The sequence below is a fragment of the Astyanax mexicanus genome, chromosome 12 (genome assembly GCF_023375975.1).
Source record: "Astyanax mexicanus isolate ESR-SI-001 chromosome 12, AstMex3_surface, whole genome shotgun sequence".
Lineage (NCBI taxonomy): Eukaryota > Metazoa > Chordata > Actinopteri > Characiformes > Acestrorhamphidae > Astyanax > Astyanax mexicanus.
In genome coordinates this window covers 37391438-37413313 of record NC_064419.1, presented here as the reverse complement: position 1 = coordinate 37413313, position 21876 = coordinate 37391438, and the positions used below count along the sequence as shown (strand labels likewise).

Sequence of the window (21876 nt, the reverse complement as noted above, 5' to 3'; positions counted from 1 at the left end):
GGGGCTGGATGCTACTATTCAAAAATTCAAATTAAATTCCCTTTTCGTATCCTCAAAAAATAAAAAGGTCACGCTGTGAGCGAAACACGCAGTAAACAGGCAAAAAAAAAAAAAAAAAAAAAGAAAGATGAGCCCTCTCCAAATCCAGGCCTGCGGGGAATATTTAATTATATCTTAATTATAGATGTTCACCAAGAGGCGTTTTATCTGTGCAGTGCCAGGAAGGACCTCCGGAGAGCAGTTTGGTCACAGTTGCACACACACACGCCCTCACATACACACACTCACACAAACACTCACACACTTAGATGGATGCCTTTAGTATTACAGGACAGTGGACGGTGTCTTTAGCGCCATGCTGTAAAGCTGCACCTGAGTGGCTCCTCCGTCTGCTTGGCCTAAATTAAACACTTCAGTGGAAAATGATGGAAAGGGCTCAACCAACAAAGCGCTACTGTTACAGAACACACACGTAGAGAAAGCTGCTCCACTTTCACCTCAACGGACACATGATTGATGAGCTTGAAATATCATCACTGAAGCAGCCAAAGGCTAAATGACACCTAAAAGTATAATGCCAAGAGGGGCATAAATTGCATTTTTAGATTTTACATAACAGCTGTTTAAGTTTAATGCATATTTTTTTTTATTTAAAGGTGCACTAAAGCGCCTGATTTTAACTGACTCCACCCAAAAGGCTAAAATATGGGAGGGGTACTTTGGGCGGGGCACTGGGTGATGTATGGGTTTAGAGGCAGGGCACAAGGGAGGGAGAGCTGATTGGCTGAGCAGCCCCAGCAGCAGCAGCATCATCGTGCCTCTGATAACGTTGAGACACAGATGGTTGGATGTCATGAGGGAGGCAGGTATTATTGATTTTCTGATCTTTATATTGAGATGCATCTGAGAACCAAAGGATATGGACATCATTCACGCCTATAGCACAGTTATAAACACACTTTTGGAAGTCTATTGTTTTTTTTAACAGTTTTTACAGTATATAAGAGTATATAACAGTCTGTATTTAAAATTCTGCTTCCAACAATGCTTCTAATTTTAATGTTCGGACATACGATTTGTTCTTTAATTAAAATTCTGGTAACACTTTCTATGAATGTCATCTCTATAAGACTCTATAAACATACTCATAGAACATTATAATGCATTCATGAGGCATTATAAACATGGCTATACTTACTTATAAAAATGTATAATACATCATAGCCATGTTTATTATGCATCATGAACTGTGATTATAATGCATTAATATCTGTGTTTATAACATGTTATACGTCAATACCAAGAAACTCAGTCCCAGATTGCAGACCATATTATGACTAAAACACGACCTCAATAATCCTACAAATATATTTTTAACCACTCGTAAATTATTCTTGTCTTGAATATAATATTAGTTATAGTCAATTATAATGTATTATAACAGGTCTTTGTGTGCTCCAAGTAAAGTGACAGACTTTCATTGTGGGGCTAAATTAATGACATATATATTCTATTTTAACATATATATTATAAGCACAGCTTACAATGTATTATGATCACAAGTCATAATGCTTAATAAACATGGCTATAACGGGTTATGCATTTTTATAAATATTTATAGCATTATATTAAATGCATTAGAATATGTTATGAATGTGGTTATAGAGTCTAATAGAGATGACATTCATAGAAAGTGTTACCAAAATTTTTCATTTTAAAAAATGAAAAGCATTTTTCTCTTTATATATTTTTATATTTGTATAGAATTAGTTTCTGCAATAACCTGAATGAAAATTGATAATTCTGTCAAATAAACAGCAAGGAACTGAAAGGACTGATGCAAGACTGATGCTTTTATTATTGTATGTCAAGGGAGATCCATAATGGAGCACTTAAAAAAAAGAGCATTTAGAAGTACACTTGTTTAACAAGTGGTTATTAAAGAGGTGGGAGGAAAGAGGGGCTCAGAGGAGCTCCAGGATAAACTTCGGAATCCCAGCCCAGTTCCCGTGCTCCCATCCCACTGCAAACTCTACGAAATTTACCAAAGGAGAGCACTTTCCATTTGGCTCTAATTATAACGGAGGCAGGGATAACAAATATTCAGAACGAGAAGTTTTCTGCTCAAAGTAGGACAAGCAGTGACACGGTTCCGTCTCAGGTGGGATCGTGGGCTTTATTTTTAAAAACAGGGAACGGGGAAGTTTTTCTCCCCCCCCCCCACCTTTTCTTTCTTTCCCCTTCCGCAAAACGAAGCAGGACAAGTCCCACCCTTCTCCTGTCATCCGAACACAATGTCGGAATTCATGGCGCCCTATTCTGAGCGGCCCTCCCTCTCGCCGCACGTAGGCTGCGGACGGGCTGGAACATCACATGGTTCGCTGGTGTGACTGCTGCTGCTGCTGCCTCTGCTTCTGCTAGCGCTCCATGTAGGTCAGTAAAGAGGACAGAGAGAGACGCAGACCTCGTTTCCACTTCGCTCGGCTCGACGGGATTTTCGACTCCGAGCGCAGAAAAAGTCCCAATGAAAAACAAAATCCTCTTCCCTCCTCAAAAAAAAAGCTCCATATACAAAATCATAAACCTTTCTCCCATGGCAGCCGTGGCCCATCTCCAACGGATTAGCACGCATAATAAAATAATCTCATCAAGATAGCTGGAAAAATTTATATTGATGGTTGAGAAGAATAACTCAGATCAAGTTCTTCCCTTCCGCCGGGAAGCTGACTTGAAAAGGATAGGGCACACTTTTGGGAGACACAATGGGGGGGAAAGAAAACTGAAAAAAAATATATAAAATAATGAATGGTGGAGAATTCCCTCTGAATGCTGCATTTCAGTAATGCTGATATCTTGGATAGGCATGTTTTGAAAGATAAAGTTAAGCCATACTTTTCTTTTCTTTTTTTTCTTTTTTTTTTTTTACTCTTTTCCAAACCATGAAGACATTAACCCTGAGTGCACTTAGGCAATGATGACAGCGCACAAGCTTTAAAAGAACGAGTCCATTCCATCAGGGGAAAAATGAAAAAAAGGGGAAGGTTTCTGCAAAATTGAAAGTTCACCAATTAATTCAATAATTTTCACAAAGCAAGCAATTACCTTGAGAGCGAGCGACTTCTCACTGCAGGGACTTATGGGTAGAGAATGGAGGCTGCTGGCAGGACTGGTCTCAGTGCTCTGAAAAGAGAGGGAAAAACAGCATATATGAACAAATTGCAAAGTTTCAATCCGGATATAACTGATATTTTTCCCTTCAGAATTAACAGAAAAAAACAGTTCCCTTTGAAATGGAATACATTATAAGATACTTGGCCACCAATGTCTAGAGCTGGACGATATGGTAAAAATATTATATTTTAATCATTTAAAGACAATAATAAAATATTTATTACAATATTTTGACATACAGAAAAATGCATCATCAGTGCCAGACTCCTAAAAAACACTCTTCAAATTACATTCTTTGTAATGCAATGTACAGTTGAGTCAGTGTTCATTAAGCACTGATCATTTATTACAGTATATACAGCTCTGAAAAAAAATCAGTTTCTGAATCAGTTGTTTTTTTTTATTCTATAAACTAAGGACATTTGAGAAAATGAGAAATGGCTGAAATAACAAAAAAGATGCAGAGCTTTCAGACCTTAAATAATACAAAGAAAACAAGTTCATATTCATAAAGCTTTAAGAGTTCCAAAATCAATATTTAGTGGAATAAACCTGGTTTTTATTCTTCTTATCTTTGCATGTTCTCCTCCACCAGTCTTACACACTGCTTTTGGATAACTTCATGTCACTCCTGGTGCAAAACTTCAAGCAGTTCAGCTTGGTTTGGTGGCTTGTGATGATTATTATTCCAAAGGTTTTTAATTTGGCAGAATCAAAGAAATCCATCATTTTTAAGTAGTCTCCCCTTTTTTCCAGAGCTGTATATATATGCTTGAATCAGTATATCGTTGATATGTTAAATATTGTCATATTGACCAATTCTTCTTTTGCCTAATTCAGATTGTCACATGCCACAGTCATGAGATGGCAGTGAGTGTTGCTTTGGGACAAAACATGGTAATATAAGCGTGTGAGATGAAGTTGTGATTGGAGTTGAAGACGAGCCAGCATGCTCATGGCAAGGTGACACGGAATATTGGAGTGAGGCCTGATAGTGACAGTGGGTGTCATATGGATGGGACATTCTTTATGTCCATAAAAGGTAGACACAGGGCCAAAGTGGTCAGTGAAGTGGGTGGTAATGATCATGAATGGCAGCATCTGGTCAGAACTGTCCATGTATACAGACAAGCAACTTACTTAAACCCCATGTCCCATAAAATATAGCACGTCTTTGTAATAATACAGAAAAAAAAAAACGTTCTCGATCAGTAGGAAATATCTTGCTGCTTCAAGCTCACTTCTCTCCAGACATGACCTTGGATTCACTCCACTTGCCCATTAAACTCCACTTACTGGTTAAACTCCTCTTGCATGCGTGCATCTGAGGAATGGTCCAAAAAGCTTTCTGTCTAATAGCCTTTCTTGTCTGCTTTCCATGATTCTGCCTGGTCTACACTCACCAAACAATTTATTACAAGAACCTGTACAACTACTCACTCATGCAATTATCTAATCAGCATGAGGTGTGGCAGAAGAGGTGAACAGAGTGAAAATCAGATACAGGCCAGTAGCTTGGGGCTATGTTTACATTAACAACGAGGGAAATTTATAATAGAATGAAAAAAGTGACTTTAAATTTTTTAGCATTTCTAGAATCTAGAAATCTCCCACGATTTTAGCACTGATTTTAGTACGACTGTACAGGAGAAGTTTTATTGACATTATTGGGCTTTTAATAAAAATGAATAATCACTAGAATGCCACAGCCTATTTGAGTATTGTTGCTGACCAGGTGCATCCCTTCATGGCTATTATTAACCATGTTGTTTTTTCCTATTACTCAACAAAAAGAGTATTTCGATGTCCTTCAAATCCTTTAATTGTCCTAAAAAAACATCAGTCCGTTTTATAATCCAGTGCAGCTTATGTATGAATGCTACCGGTCAGGTTTAAGGAGCAGTAAAGCCACTCCGCTGAAGTGAAGGCGTTATACAGGAGTTTCAATGAAGTTTCTCCAGCACCAAGGCTAGAGCAGTATTAGCGTTAACTGCTTACAACAGCACTAGCTCGTTCACCGTTCAGAGGCGAGTATATTGGTCTGCATGTTTACCGTGTTAAAACAAGCTATGTGGGCCAAACCGCTAGCTCAGAGTGCCCTGGATTACCAGAGGACTCATGGTTCTTCAGTGTAGAGCTGTCTGGTGGCATTTATTTGTGCTAAGCATTGAATATTGGAAATCTAAGCTTACTATAAACAAACCGAAGTACTTTACTCACCCAAATAAACCATTTTCAGGAGAGAATGAACAAAACTTTTATTAAGATTTACAGTTTTGTCTACTTAGCAGCCACCAGCGGCAAGACCTGCTGAATTAGAAGAAAAACATGGCGACACCCTTGTTCCTTACTTTTGTCGCTTAAAATGCGCCTTATAATATAGTGCGCCTTATGTATGAAAATACACCAAAAAATAGACATTCATTGATATAATCAGCTGGACCTTATAGTCTGTAAAAAACGGTATTTGATTTAATGTATTCTTAAGGCCAGAATATAGTAACTTCTGTTTGTATTTAAGAGACCTGATAGTTCTTATGTTGTGAGAAAAGAGATAAAAAAAAAGTACTGCATCACAGACCTTTAGTTTTGGAACCATTAGGGAGCAACAGCTTCAGCTGTAGCTTGTCAGACGGACTGCATGTTGTTTTGATAGCTAGTTGTGTCCCTACTATTTCCTGGAATGTAATGACTTAATGGAAGATGAAGGTGCACAAAAGTTCCATTCACAAGAAGCACAATGGGGTGGCTCTTTTGAGTGGTATGTGGTAATTCCAACAAGAAGAAGCTAACACAGGGCTTAGAATAGCGTGATAAATTCAGTCAGTTCGGCACTAATGGCCTGAGTAACAATAGGGGTGGTACAGTTTAAGTCAGAGATGTTTACAAGTCACAAAATACCAAGTCAGAATGTCCAAGTCAAGTCACGTGTCTTAAGGCAGGAGAACAAGTAAAGTGTTCATATTCAGAAGGTCTGGTGTCATGGTATGGGGTGCAATTTCGTACAATGTTACATCACCTTAAAAAAAAAAAAAACACAGATGCTCTGCCATGGCCAACCACATTCCCAGACCTATCCTTGACTGAAAACATGTGGGAACTGTGTAAGAATATTCAAGCTGCATGGGATGGATCATCACAGGACGGCCTTACCTCTACAACTCCCCCCCCAAAAAACTACCGTATTTTTGGCATTTTAAGGAACAATCGATTATAAAGCACACTATTAATTATCGTCAATCTATTTTCTGGTGTATTTTCATACACAAGGTCCACAGGTTATTCAGGTGCATTACGCAACACTAGTAAGGAACAGAGGTGCGCCATGTTTTTTTATTTTTTATTTAGCAGATCTCGTCGCTGGGTGGAGTTAAGTTAGGCTAAGTGTTCTGGTAAAAATAACCATCTACTACTGACTGCAGCCTGTGGGAAGGCGGAGTTGGACGTCCAGCGCATCCAGTCCCACCCACTTTGTCCACGCCACGCCTTGTCAGTTTTGCAAGCTTGTAGTGTATACACAGTATTTAAGCCGGACAACGCGGCACATTTTATTTAAAATCCGCTAACTGCCCTGTACATTGTTTACTTCCGTTCAGAGGCGGACCTAAGACATGATGCTGACAAAGTGGGCGGGAATGAACGGCATGACTCTAACAAAGTGGGCGGAGCTGGACGCACTGGACGTCCAACTCCGCCTTCCTGCAGGCTGCAGTCCCTCTCAAAATAACCGGAAAAGCAGGAAAAATGAGCCGTGGATACAGCTGCTTCAGGACAAGCACGTTCATTTGGTGAATTTGAACTAACCTAGAGTACTGTGCTTAAAGTTGCTGCTGCTGCTGGTATAAAAACCACAATAGCAGCACTACTCTGGAGAGGAAATGAATCTGTTCAATTATTTTATCCTGATCCTGGAAAGGCTTCCCACCGAATGAACCACCCGCTGAATTATCAACACGCCAACGTCAGACACGTCTTTCTAAAAGCAATCAGCATCAAGTTAAGGAAAACGCATCGATACGTAAGTGATGATGAAAGGATGTAGGATTATCACACAAAGGTCTTTAGTGCGCTCTCTAAACTGCAGTGTAAAAACAAAAATAAGAGGACCAAATATATACAATGTAGCAAACACATGAACCTTGATTCGGACCATGGTCCGGACTTTCAGGTGTAAAGGAAGCACCCTAAGACTTCTTAAGGACCTGTGTGAACACCAGTATAATGCTGCGCACTGGATTATAAGGCGCACTGAAGATTTTTGGCAAAAAATTAAAGAATTTGAAGCCTTATTGTGCAAAAAATACGGTAATTCTTCATGTGTACTGTAAGCCCAGATAAGTTGAATTTACTTAAAAAAAAAAATGAGGAAACAGGTTGCCTCTAAAAAAGTTAAGGAATGGGTAATAAAAACATAAGTTAGCATGACTTAGAACATCAAGTTATTACAACTAAAGGGGAAGTTGATTTAATTTTTTTATTTTTGTTGTACTGTAAGACCGGAAGAGTTGTGTGAGGCTCAATAATTATGATCAAAATTTGCCCACATCAGTGTAAGTTGTTCATCATTCATAGCTCACCCCTGGCACTAGGCAGCATGGTGCATATAGGTTCAGGTTTATCTGCTGAAGAGAGTCTGATTCTATTTGTAATACTTCTCTACTGTGTCAGCAATGGGTGCACTCTTGGTGGTATGGGTGCACTCTTTCACTGACTCAGCAAACTCAGCACAGAATGATGCTGTTAGATCTGTGATGGTTAAATAAAGTTGTCACACTGTTCCTTGAATTCCAATTTTTCTACGACATAATATGCAACAGACTGTACTATGCTGAGTCCCATCTCTCTAAAAACAAAACCATTTGCACATAGCTGCAAAAAAAATAGATAAATACATAAAAATCACACAATGGCAACTAGAACCACTGACAGGATATTACAATACTGATATTTTTCATATCTTGTATATAACAGTTTAAAATATATGTTGATATACTAGTTGTGGCGTGAGGAGGCGGGGAGAACCGTGGGTCCGCCCCACGCTGGAAACGCACAGCTCTACCTACAGGTATAAAAACGCAGCCTCGGCCCTCACTGGGGGAGCACTATGGGCGAGGAGGAGGGTTCCCCCTACAGTTGCAGAGTGTAATAAACGTTTCAGGTGGATTAGTTTCTCTTTCTCGTTTTCTGGCTTTCACAGATATATTCAGTCTCTTTCCAGCTTCTGTCAGAGAGTATGTATGTTAGTTTGTAAAGAATGAACCAGTAGTCCTTGTAGAACTGTTAGAACTAAAGGTCGGAAAGCAGGTCGCAGTTCTCGCAAGAGTTGATTGCGGCCACCTCGGAAAACGTACAGAGTCTGGTTTGAGCTCAGAGGAGCTCCGGCACAGACACTATTACACCTCAATGCAGCGCTGCAGTGAGTTTCAAGCTGTAATTTCACTTTTTTTAAAAAGATCAAAAATCAAGGAAATCCTACCTAGTGCTGCTTTAATAAACGAAATTTCAGTTTAAATTATCATTTAAAACGGCCTTTTGTATTTACTTAGGTTGTGAGTGAAATGTATATATGACAAAAAAGCAAAAAGTAAAGAAAATAGTACAGTGCAAACACTTTTCTACAGCACTGTATTTATTGCTTTGTATTTGACATAATGTGAATTCAACTTGAAGCACTAACTCAAGTGCCTATCTCAAGTTTAAGTGAACTGAAAAAAGACCTGTGAGAAATACATAACTGGAAAGTGAACTGGTTGATCTTTTGATTTATTATTAATAATAAATCAAAGGCCTGACAGAATATAACAGGAAAAAATATAAGCCTGGTTATCTGCAATTACCACATAAAGATGTGACTAAAGAAGATGCGACTGCTTCTGGTTTCTCTCTAGTTTCTCTCCTCTCTCATATTTAGAATTGGGTCACAAACTCCAGGAAACAGACATCACATACAGTGAGAAGTCTGCGGATGGTTGGTGTGTCTGCATTTTTTTTGTCTGTCATGTGTGGGCTTTTATGTTGTTTAATCAGATGATGAGCGACAGAGGCGGTTTACACTTAAAGTAAACTGCTGATAGTGGTTTCTTTCAAGCTACTCTCTAAGAGCGTTCGAAAATACCAGCCGGGGCCTAAATGTGTCAGCTTTGATCAATGTGTGTCCTATACTTAATTCGTAAGGACAAAAGAAAAAGGATCTCTTTGGTGAAACCACAAAAACAAACAGGGATAATGGAAAAGGCATCAAATCAAAACACAGAGCAAATTGATGGGGATTAATGCAACTCCAGATTCGAACTGAGCACTCAGTGACAAAACGAGTCAGAGGCAGACTTGACCTCTAAAATCAGGGCCAGAGATGTATACTTCGGTTATTTTAACATATGTAAACATTTCTTGACATTTCTATTAATAAATACTATAAAATTTGTGTTATATGGATTATAAGCTACTGCTAAAATGTTTTTAAAAAAAATCTGGTTTCAAAATTTTGGCATCAAGGACACAAACCAAAATGAAGCATTTAGGTGGCTCTTATTTGGGGTGCTGTCTTTTTGGTCTTCCTTTTCTGGGGTAGTCCTGATGAGAGCCAGTTTCATCGTAAAATTTTTGATGGTCTGCACTTGAGGATACTTTCAAAGTTCCTGCAACTTTTCAGATTGACTGACCTTCATTATTTCTTTACTTAGTTGAGTAGTTCTTCCCATAATATGGATTAGAACATTACTCAAATAGAGCTATTCACTGTATCTCACAAACTCTACTTTTACAACATCTTACAACTAATGCTCTCAAACACATTAAGAGGAGCAGGAAATACAAGTAATTAACTCTTGACAAGTTTAGCACAGCTGTTAACTGAAAGCCTGAATTCCAGGTGACTCTACCTCCTCTTCTAAGCAAGAGGTGCCTACTTTGAAAAAATGTTTAGATTTGTTAACTAAATTATTCCATGTTTTTCTTCATAGTTTAAGTGACTTTAGTATTAATCTACAATGTAGATGTAAAAATGTAAAAATAATGAAAAAACACTGAATTTAGGGTGTGTCCAAACTGCTAACTGGCACTGTATACAAATTGAAAACCTCTGAAATATAATTAAGAGGAAGATGGATGATCACAAGCCATCAAACCAAGCTGAACTGCTTGAATTTTAACACCAAAAATGACAAAGTTATCTAAAAGCAGTGTGTAAGATTGGTGGAGGAGAACATGGCAAGATGCATGAAAAATGTGATTAAAAACCAGGGTAATTCCACCACCAAATATTGATTTCTGAACTCTTAAAACATTATGAATATTAATTTGTTTTCTTTTTTTTGCAATTTCTCATTTTTTTGCAAATAAATGCTCAAAATGTTGATATTTTTATTTGGAATTTGTGAGAAATGTCCGTATTCTATAGAATAAAACAATAAACAATGTTTATTTTACTCAAACATATACCTATAAATAGCAAAATCAGAGAACCTAATTCAGAAACTGAAGTGGTCTCTTATTTATATGTTTTGTTCCAGAGCTGTATATATGTAACAAAAAAAATAGAAAAATAGATCACTTCATCAATTTTATTGCACACCACTGGTGCCTACTTTGAAAAAATGTTTAGGATTGTTAACTAAATTATTCCATGTTTTTCTTAATAGTTTAAGTGACTGAAGTATTAATCTACAATGTAGAAAATGTAAAAAATAATGAAAAACCACTGAATTTAGGGTGTGTCCAAACTGTTGACTGTTACTGTACTATACAAATTGAAAACCTCTGAAATATATTCAATAGGAAGACGGATGATCACTTCATCAATTTTATTGCACACCACTGGTGATGCAAATTTCAGCAAAAGAAAATCTGCAAAACAATCTGAGAAAAACTTTAAACAGGACTTTGAAAAATAAAATGGATTCATTTGGCCTATATCTGGAAAATAACAAAACATAGTAAAAAACACAAGGACATATTTACATATCTCCACCTATTCAGCCTACCACAGTTCAGCTCCCGTTCCTATCACAGTTCTCAGGGGTGTTTCAGCTCTGCCTGCTTTTTGAATGAAGCTCAATGCAGATAACCCCCCATTTATCTTAAAAAGAAACCTATTTTCAATGTCACAAAGTCAACCAGCAAAGTACATTGAAGGAAATGTGGGCTGCGGAGTCAAACGAGGACAAAAACACATTCCAACTTGTGAAGAAAAGGAGAAAAGGACTAAAGAAGAAGGAGATATAAATGATTTAAGTTTAGGCAGATTTTTTAGAACACTAAAAAAATCTTTAAAAAGTGAAATCCCGAACAGTATTTTCAGTCACACACACACGCCTTATATTTTACTATTTAACATTCAGTAGGATTGTTGATTTTTATTCTGATTGTTTTTAATTGGAAATTTTTAATATTGGCATCAATAAATAAAGGACACGAGATATAAGAAGAAACAGGTGACAGAAAAGAAAAAAACGAAAGATATGAAGATGAGAAGAGTATTAACGTGAGCTCAGTATCAGTGGGTCATGCAAACAAAAACAGTAAAAAAAAAAAAGGCACAAGTCATTGTGATGCTTGTTGGTGAACAGTTTACATATGGAGATGGAAGATGGCAGATTTGCAAGTTAATGGGAGGACAGAGTCTGCGAGGAGGGCAAACAATTTCCTCTTTAATATTCATGTTCTTCTGTTGTGTACTCTCCCCTGGATCTTCTCAGCGGTCCGTAATTGTTATTTCAGCTTTTATGGCTTACGAAAATAGATTTCATGTAGCTAATGTTTAGAGGAATGCGATTAAGCAGTCTGCGGGGTGTGGTGGCTCTTTTGGTGAACAGCCTTAGTCAATAAGGAAACTAAATTCAGTTTTACTCAGCAGAAAAAGGAGAATACAGAATAGTTTTTTGTGCTATTATTGATTAATCAAACTCTTATATCAATTAAATGTGTGTTTAACAAGGAACATTAAAGTACATTTGTTTTGTGGCTAAAAAAATGCGCTCAGTTTGCCACAAGTGTATTTCACTGATTTTGTTCTCTGTAGAGAAATTGCAACATTAAACTATAAAGATTTATGGATGCAATTAAACATATTTATTCATATTTAATAATCAATACAATTTAATTTTGATAAATACAGGGCTATTTTGCTATTGTTTGTATATCTGATTTGTGGTGCATACTTTTTAATATTATTTTTTAAAGGAAAAACTGGAAAAAGCACTTGGCTCAGTCATAATCAATAAAAAATCTAGATGCAGTCTCACTTAGTAAAAAGAAAAGCCTACAGATTAGTTGTTTCTGCTATTACTAATTCATTAAACTTACATTTTAATAAAATGTGTTTAACTAGGATCATTACAGTTAAAGTTTTTTGTGGCTGCAAACATGTGCTCAGGTGTATTTTACTGATTTTCAAATGATGTGCACTTTTATATTGTGATATTGTGTTTTAGAGAATCTTTTAAATTAAACTACACATAAATATATTTATGGATGTGAATAAATATCTTTAGCATAATGAGGCATAAGAAATGTAGTTTTACTCAGCAGGAAGAAAAGGCAAAATATTAGTTGTCCCTGATTAATCAAACTGATATTTCAATTAAATATATATTTAAATAAATGTATATCTTCGCTGTCCAATAAAAAACACTTATCTCCAAAACAGCAACTTTACAGGAGAGAGAAAAAACTTGTAAACTTTCAATGGAAGTCAATGTAAAAAGTCAATGAGTTTATTTCAGGTCATTTTGAAGTATTTCTATTGGTCCGTTCATCAAGAAATGTTGGGACAGTGTCAGGGACAGTTTGTCTGTTCAAACTATGTAGTAAACTAAAAATTGACAAAAATTAAGATAAGTGTTTTTTTTATAGGACAGCGAAGGTATGCTATATGTGACCATTATTGTGCATTTGTTTTGTGGAGGCAAACATGATCAATTCATCAATGGTGTATTTCACTGATTTTCAATTGGTGTGCACATAAGCTGAGTGCTACTTCTGCTACATCTACATATTTTGGAGGACACTGGAAGCATTGTAAAATGCTGCCAATTCAGGAAGTTGTCTTTCCAAGTGTTTTGCCAGATTGTGCCTCTCTGACAGAATTTGACTCCCCTTCATGTACACATGTGACACGTCACGCACAAAAATGAGCCAATTACCCTCAAATGCATTGTATTTCCGTTAGTGAAAAATGGTTAATCTACAGTTACAGCAGATACAGAAATCACCAGCATACAGCAGTTCTACACAATGTGAATGGGAGCAGAAATTTGGCACAACACTAATCAAGAACAGACGAACAGAGGTTAAAATATGACTTAGAATAGTAAAAATAGTAAAATTGTGAAGAATAGTCTGCAGAATGTGGTGGGTCTTTTGGTTAACAGCCATAGTCAATAAGAATGCAATCTGACTGCAGAAAGGAAAATAACTTTCACTCAAAACAAATGAGCTTGTGTTCACAGCCTTCTCTTCAGGTTTTAGTAAAAAAAAACTTCCTAAGCACTTGATTCCTAAGCAGTGGTGAGTTTTAAGTAGCACTGTAGCTGAACCAAAAAGCTCTCAGCTATGCACTGTTGCAACAGAGCATTGACTAAAGGATTGTGACTATTTTTTTATTTTTTTTTTTTTAAGACAAGCCACTTTCTTATTCTGCTTGAGCTTTTCCCGACGGGAACAGCAGCCCAACACTTGGGCCTAATCAATGAGGCTTGAAGCTGGCCCGGCAGATAAAGATGATGTAGTTGTGCTAATGCACCTGTGAAGACGGAGAGAGAGAGAGAGAGAGAGAGAGAGAGAGAGAGAAAGGGGGGCAAGTGGTCCGTAAATCAGCCGCCGGACCAGAACCTTACCTCCTGCAGCGTCCTGCGCAGTCGCAGCAGCAGAGTCTTCACCGCCGTGCAGTCCTGCTGCATCAGCCTGAAGGGGAGGGCCTCTAACCCAGCCAGGGGCTCATCATCCCTGGACAAGCACAAAGACAGCGGCCGTGGCTCCCTGAAATAGAAAAAGAAGAAGAACATGAAGAACAATTTCAGGAGCATGCTGAGGGGTAAATGTCTAGGCAAAGTCTGGATATTCATTAATAAATGTGGCAGAAGCTAAAAATCTTATGATATGGCATGACTATTAGATTAGCTATTAGACTATTCGGGCTGTATATTAATGATTATAAATTAGTAAACTATGATTAATTTGATAACAAACAAGCAATTAGGAGTTAACAGCAGATACATAAAGAAAAATCTGATCCACAAGTAGAACCGGGTATCAAAATTCCATACCAAAAGGCTATCGATCAAAATGTGCCGGTACTACAGAGATCACGCTGGAATGAGATTATGAGATTATTCATGTCGGCTGCCCTATCACTCACGCTGTCTCTCCCTCTCTCTCAATCACTTATGCTATCTCTCCCTCTCTCGTTGGTTTCTCATGCTCTCTCACTCATTTGCTCACTTGTGCTTTCTTTCCCTTTCTCGTGCTGTCTCTCGCTCACTTGCAATGGCTTTCGCTCTTACTCATGCTGTCTCTCTCTCACTCACGTTGTCTCTCTCTCTCTCTCTTGCGCTGTCTCTTGCTCTTACTTACGCTATCTCTTGTTGTTACTTGCACTGTATAGCTTTTACTCGCGCTGTCTCTCACTATTACTTGCGCTGTCTCACGCTCATTGTGCTGCCTCTAGCTCATTTGTGCTGTCTCTCTCTCTCTCTCTCTCTCTCTCTCGTGCTGTCTGTCACTCTTACTCGTGCTGTCTCACCCTCTCTCGCACTGTATCTTGCTCTTACTTGCGCTGTCTCTCACTCTCTTGCACTGTCTCTCACTCTCTTGTGCTGTCTCTCCCACTCTCACTCGTGCTGTTTCTTGCTCTTACTTACTCTGTCTATCGCTCCTACTCGCGCCGTCTCTTACTATTACTCGCACTGTCTCACACTCACTTGTGCTGCCTCTAGCTCATTTGCGCTGTCGCTCTCTCTCTTGTGCTGTCTTATCCTCATGCTCCTACTCTCGCTGTCTCTCGCTCACTTGATCTGTCTCTTACTCATCCGCACCGTTTCTCGCTCTGTCTCTGCCTCTCTTGCGCTGTCTCTTACTCATGCTGTATCACGCTTTCTCACTCTGTCTCTCCCTCTCGCTCATTTGTCTCCTTCTTTCGTTCACTTGCTCGGTCTATCCCTCTCTCACTTACTGGCACTGTCTCTCCCTTCCTCACTCTGTCTCTCCCTCTCGCTCCTACTCTCACTGTCTCTCGCTCACTCGTTCTGTCTCTCCTTCTCTCGCACTGTCTCTGTCTCTCTTGCGTTGTCTCTCACTTTCTCACTCTGTCTCTCCCTCTTGCTCACTGGCACCGTCTCTCCCTCTCTCGCTCACTCGCGCTGTCTCTCCCTCTCTCACACTGTCTCCTCCCTCTGTATGGCCCTCTACTCTGAGATATTATAATACAGTAAGTCTGCCAGAAGTTAACCAAAGTAAACCACACCACACTATTATTACTGTCTCTCTCCCAAAAATACAGGGAAATACCCTCATTTTTTATAATAATTAATTTTAAGTGATTGACACCACAAAAATTAATATAATTTAATGTAATATTGATATGTCTTAAAAAGAACTCTAAAACCTGAAATGCATCCAGTAGTATGCTTAGAGAAAATATTTATATTTGTGCTTTATTTAAGCACAAATAAGGCTGTTGCACCACAAAAAAAATGCTCATTGTTTTCACTCAAACAAGATTCAAAAAGATCTTCTCCTGGTGACAGTATGAAAATTACATTACTCATGTCAGCTGTATAACAAATGAAATGACGCTGAGCAGATATAACCTGAAATATCTTGGGTTTAAACTGTTTGTAATGAAATAACCCAACTATTTTCTGATTTGGGGTTAAGCAAGGCTGTGTAAAATATGAAACATAATATAAAAAGGGATAAAAGATAAAGTAGTCTTTGAAAAGATTAGAATAAAAACGAATGATGCTAATGAACTAATGAACACTGTTTCCATTGTATGCTGGTCTTTCAATAATTTAAATCACGACATATTACTAATTACCAACTAGCAAAGCATTGCCAATTGACAGAAGGAAAAATTCACTAATAAAACACTTTAATCATGATGTTGCTATTGACAGCAATAGAATACACAGAATGTTAAATTTAACACCGAGTTAAACTGAGTTGTGTCAACACTGGTAAATCTGCTGTGTAAATGAGCAAATTAAAGCAGCAGCCTTCAAAAACCCCAAACAGCTTGCAAAGACCTTCTCTTACTGCTTCATCCTTAAAAACAACTTGAAGCTTTTTCAAAAGTGCAAGCCTAAAACTACAGCTCTATTAAATCTACCGAAAGACATAATTAAAATATGATTCACTTCCACTCTAACCCTCTTTCACCTCTAGAAATCTTTGCAAATCGAGGCGTAAGTACATGGAAATGTGATCTAAATGGGATTTAAGAGCACTTCTCAAGTTAAGAACTTAAAGAAGGAAACTTTCACTTGTAATTAGATCTACCATTGATGTGCGAGGGGCTAATATGGCATTGTTGAATGTGCTTAGTATTAACGTTCAACAGAGTTTCACACACTGTTCTTCATTATTTATTAATTCATTTATTCATTTATTACTTATTTATTTCGTTTTATGCATTACAGCACACTGGCAAATATGAAATATTATGGAAACTGTCATGGACTAGTGTGGGGTCCCATGACTTTTGCCATGCCCCTTAGAAGCTGAAGATATGTGAGTGTGGTCTCCTGTATTAAATGTAGATGTGATTTCAGCCTGTGATTTTGGAATCACTTGTTTACTTGTCTGTTTGCTTATATATATATATATATATATATATATATATATATATATATATATATATATATATATATATATATATATATATATATACACACACTGTGGATTAAGGAGGAACGTTAAACACCTGCAATACTTAAAAACTGGAAATGGAATGTGCCATTTATAAGACCCCCAATATCAGACCTTGCTCGACCTACAGTAATTCATGACGCATTGACATGAACATGCTGCCCAGCATTGTTCCACTCTACTCACAAGATAACACCTCACAACTTATATACTGTAGGTGTGGGTGCTCTCAAGTCATGGCCTGAGGTAACACTTCATGATCAATATACATACTGCTTATTTTTGAGAGATGCCATTTTTTTTTTAAAGAGACTTTTGCGAAAATGTCCTTTTAAAGGTTAAATAGATTTTTTTTTTTTTTTTTTTTTACCATTTTGAAGGTTCCTCACTCTTTTGTCACTGCTTTTACAAAATAGTTTTTTTATGCAATCAAAAATGATTCTTTTCTGGCATCGCTCAAATAACTCTTTGAGGACCATAAGGACATTGGATAAGCTATCCTCTCAATCTCTTTTATACCAACAAGACTGATCAGCTATTCTTTCACATGGCTGATTACTCTGGATGATACCATGTAGCTGTACGGCCCGATAGAAATCTCAGTGAGTGTTTCTCATGAAACAAAATGAGACTGCATTAATTACATTTTAAACCCTTTAAAGACAGGCCCTTTTGTACCTGCAGATAGGATTTAATTGAAACACTTCAAGTCTAATTAAATATTCAAGAGGATCAGGAGGAACTTTTGGAGCGGGCCATCGTAACCGATTTTAGTCAGTTAAAATTGAGGCACTTTTGGTTTGAAATTAATAAATATGGACTTAAATTTCAGGACACGTCTTTGATAAAAGACCGCACTTTGTTATACAAACTCGTGACATTTCAATAAAACACTGACTGGTGAATAATTCGTCAAATTTGAATTTCCGTCCACACTATTAACATGTCAAAGTGTCACATGAATTAAAAAAAAAGTGGATCTGCTAATGTTCCTTTGTTGGTCGGTTATTAAAAAAAAGGTACCATATAAGAACCTGCATACATTAAATATACTGAAGTGCTAAAGGGTTTCAGGATGAAGATTACTTAGTATTAACAGAATTGGTCAGAAAGCTCACATACACTTAACATAGACATAAATGTTGTGAAAATATTACAAAGTAAGTAAAATATATATACATCTTAAAAAAAAAGAGCCCATTTAAAAATGATGAAAACCTTAATTAAGAACCATAATTAAGAGGAAGAGGAAGATGGATGATCACAAGCCATCAAACTAAGCTTGAATTTTTGCACCAGGAATGAAGGCGTAAAGCTATCCAAAAGCAGTGTATAAGACTGGTGGAGGAGAACTGTGATTAAAAAACAGGGTTATTCCACCAAAGATTTCTGAACGTTATGAATATGATCTTCTTGTTTTCTTTTGTATTATTTGAGGTCTGAAAGCTCTGCATCTTTTTTTTTTTTATTTCAGCCATGTCTCATTATCTGCAAATAAATGATCTAAATTACAATATTTTAATTTGGAATTCGGGAGAAATGTTGTTTGCACTGTTGATACTGTTGAAAGTACCAATTGATCTTACGTAATATTGTAATTTTCTGAAACACTGATTTATGGGATTTCATTGGCTTTAAGCCATAATCATCAACAATAAAAGACATAAATTCTTAAAATAGATCAGTCTGAACCGAATTACAGAAATAAAGTACGTTTTTTGAGATGCATTATAATATATTTTCTTCATTCAGCCCTACTTTGAACTGTACCTTTCCATTTGGCAGAATGGGTGCACATTAAAGCATTTAACCCCAACATTCTGCCAAATGTAAAGAATTATTTTCCTTGGCTGTTATACTGCCAGTGAAACCAGTTCATTGCACAAGTGGATAAAACAATAAAGAAAAAACATGACCTCAGCAATCTCCAATAACCTCAATCACCATAACCTCAAACTAGTGCTCAAAACTGACCAGGACTCTTTATTTACCAGCACTTTTGCACTTGACAGTTAAAACTTGGACATTAAAAGGTGTTTCAACAGGACAGGGACTCTAAACATACTATAAAGTTGGTTGTGGAATGAGTAAAGCAGGCTAATATTAAGTGTTTGGAAAGGCTTCCCTAAAGTCCCAACCTCAACCCTATCAAAAAATATGCACACTGTGCTTAAACGCTGAACCCACGCCAGGAGACAAATTTAATTGAACTGAATACCAGTTCTGCCAAAAGAGGGTCGTCAAATATCCAAACACATTTTATCAAGGTGGAACTTCCTTAGACAAATATTAGGTGTGTTGTATTTTTTGGCCCTGTTTTTATGATCCTGTACTAATTCCAGAAACTCACAAAAGTTAAAAAAACATTTGTGCATTAAATTTGCCACGTCGCATGGAGACTAAAGAACTCTGTACTGACTGTCTGTGGGGTGTGTGGGCGGGGCCTCCTGCGCTGAATAATTCCACAGCGACAAATCTAGCTAGATGCCACAGATCACCATATGATAATTACCATCCACTGAATCACACTACACTATGTGTGCTGATTTGTATGGTGTATTCCTGATGTACACGCATATAAAATTGTTGACTGAAGAATGTTAAAAGCCTGCAAAAGCTCAGAAATAGAATTTCTGACCCATCTAAATCTTGATAAATCTCAGGCTAAACTCAAACTCTGATGATTCATGTCACTACAGCCATGAGCACGCTGACCAGTGTTCAACCTCACTCACTTGATGCTGGTGTGCCCAAGCAGCCCCATGGGGTTTACACACTGCTATCCCATAACTTTCGTCTTGTTTGTGTATGTTATTCACTCATTTAGTCCTAGCAACATCACTAGAAAAATCACTCAAAAGTCCAATATTTATATTATATGATGTTTCCTTGTATTGAAATACAATTTCAGCATCAGCTGCTGGAGCCCTGAGAGAGCACAACTGGCCTTGCTCTCTCTGGGTGGGTAGATGGCGCTCTTTCTTCTAATCACTCCTAGCGTCTGTGAGCTGATGTATCAGAACCAATTTGGTGTGCTTTCCTGTGAGCGCGCTGGCTACTTAAAGTTCAAAAAGAGGTGGTGGCTTCACTTCATGTGTTGGAGGAGGCATGTGTTAGTCTTCACCCTCCACTAGTGATGGAGGATATACAGCTGAGTAGCAGCTGAAAATATATATCAGTGCTTATAGAACACTGACCCAACAGTATATGTAACTACAGAGGGCATAATTATAGAGAATAGTGTTTCAATTAAAAAAAGTATCTGCATTTTGACTTCCTGAATTATTTAAGGTGGAACAGAACATGGATGTATGTATGTATGTTCAGTATGTATCTATACAGTACCAGTCAAAAGTTTTCACACACCTTCCCACGCAATATTTTTAATTATCCTTATTTTTTTACTTACTTTATTTTCTCAATTTTAGCTTAATATTGAATACATGAAATCAATTAATTTAAATATGGAATTACATAGTAAACAGTAAAAAAGGGTTTGTCCTCCACAATCCCCTGACCTAAACCTGATCAACTGAGATGGTTATTTGGGATGAGCTGGAGCTTTACATCGTGAAGAAAAAGCAGCAACTATTGTTCAGCACCCCCAGGAACTCCTTCAAGATGCTGAGAAAACTATTCCATGACTCTACCTCATGAAGACACTGAGATTAAAATACCAAGAGTGTGCAGATCTGTCCTCAAAGCTATAAATCTGCTACTTAGAAGAATCTAAAGCAGGGGTGTCCAAACTTTTTTTGTTGGGGGCCAGAAGGAGAAATATATTTGAAGTCACGGGCCACAGACTCTATAATAAAACAAATAATGAAATAAACCACTTTAAATAATACTTTTTTCCTGATTATTTCATTTACACACCATTTTACTTGACTTACTATCTTTATCTTTGACAGTGTTGTGTACACTAAGATTTTTCAAATTGATGTTTAATATCGTGATGTCTCTTAATATTAAACTCCTTAATTACGGCAACTCTTAGACTCTTTGCCCTTTTTCTGCACTACAACTGAGCACTCTCTCCGCTTTTAGACTCTTTTGCTCCGTTTTTCTGCGCTAGAAATGCGCACCCTCTCCGCGTTTAGACTATTTTGCCCAGTTTTTCTGCGCACACTCTCCGCTTTTAGACTCTTTGGCCTGATTCTGACACCTAGCGTTCAAACTTTGAATCTCACATTATAAAAACCTGCTTAACATCGGGCCAACTTTCATTCTATTTCTAAAATACCTCGCGGGCCGCTCCAAAAAAGGAAACGGGCCGCAAATGGCCCGCGGGCCGTAGTTTGGACACCCCTGATCTAAAGTATTAAACATATTCTGGTTTGTTAAACACTTTTTGTTTACTACATAATTTAGCATGTGTTCCTGTATAGCTTTAATACAGCCTTCAATATTACATTTACAATGTACAAAACGAAAGAAAGCACATTGAATGAGAAGAAGTGGGTCCAAACTTTTGGCTGGTACTGTATGTAACCTAATAAACAAAACATCAACCGAGCAATTCAATCACAAAACAGACTTGTTAAAGCCATGACGGCAAGCTGCGCTGTAAGCAACAATGGAACAACTTGCTAGCATTGTTGACAGCTTCATGTTTCCACAAGGACATTTTTAAAGCATGGACATTCTGTGCTTAGTGTTCAGCTGTGCTTGTCAAATGTCAAAGTCATCCTTTAATAGCAGATCTTTTAAAGCAGGCTCTCGTTAGTCATTCTTTATTGGCGAGAGACAGAACAGGTAATGTCTTAAATTATAAGTTTCAGCTCAGCAGAAGAGAAAGTACACAGAGAAAAGAAAAAAAACAAAGAAATAAACGGCAGT

At 37.4% G+C, this 21876-nt stretch overlaps 1 protein-coding gene across 2 annotated transcripts in view; it reads right to left on the bottom strand.

Annotated features, from left to right (window-relative positions):
* ccser1 (coiled-coil serine-rich protein 1) overlaps nucleotides 1-21876 on the bottom strand; it is a 162481-nt gene that overhangs the window by 83506 nt on the left and 57099 nt on the right. For both annotated transcript variants that reach the window (XM_007260798.4, XM_007260799.4), the window contains exons 6-7: nucleotides 14007-14148; nucleotides 3103-3180 (exon numbers count right to left, since the gene is read on the bottom strand). In XM_007260798.4, the coding sequence (XP_007260860.3) occupies nucleotides 3103-3180; nucleotides 14007-14148 (220 nt within the window). The remainder of the gene's footprint in view (nucleotides 1-3102; nucleotides 3181-14006; nucleotides 14149-21876) is intronic.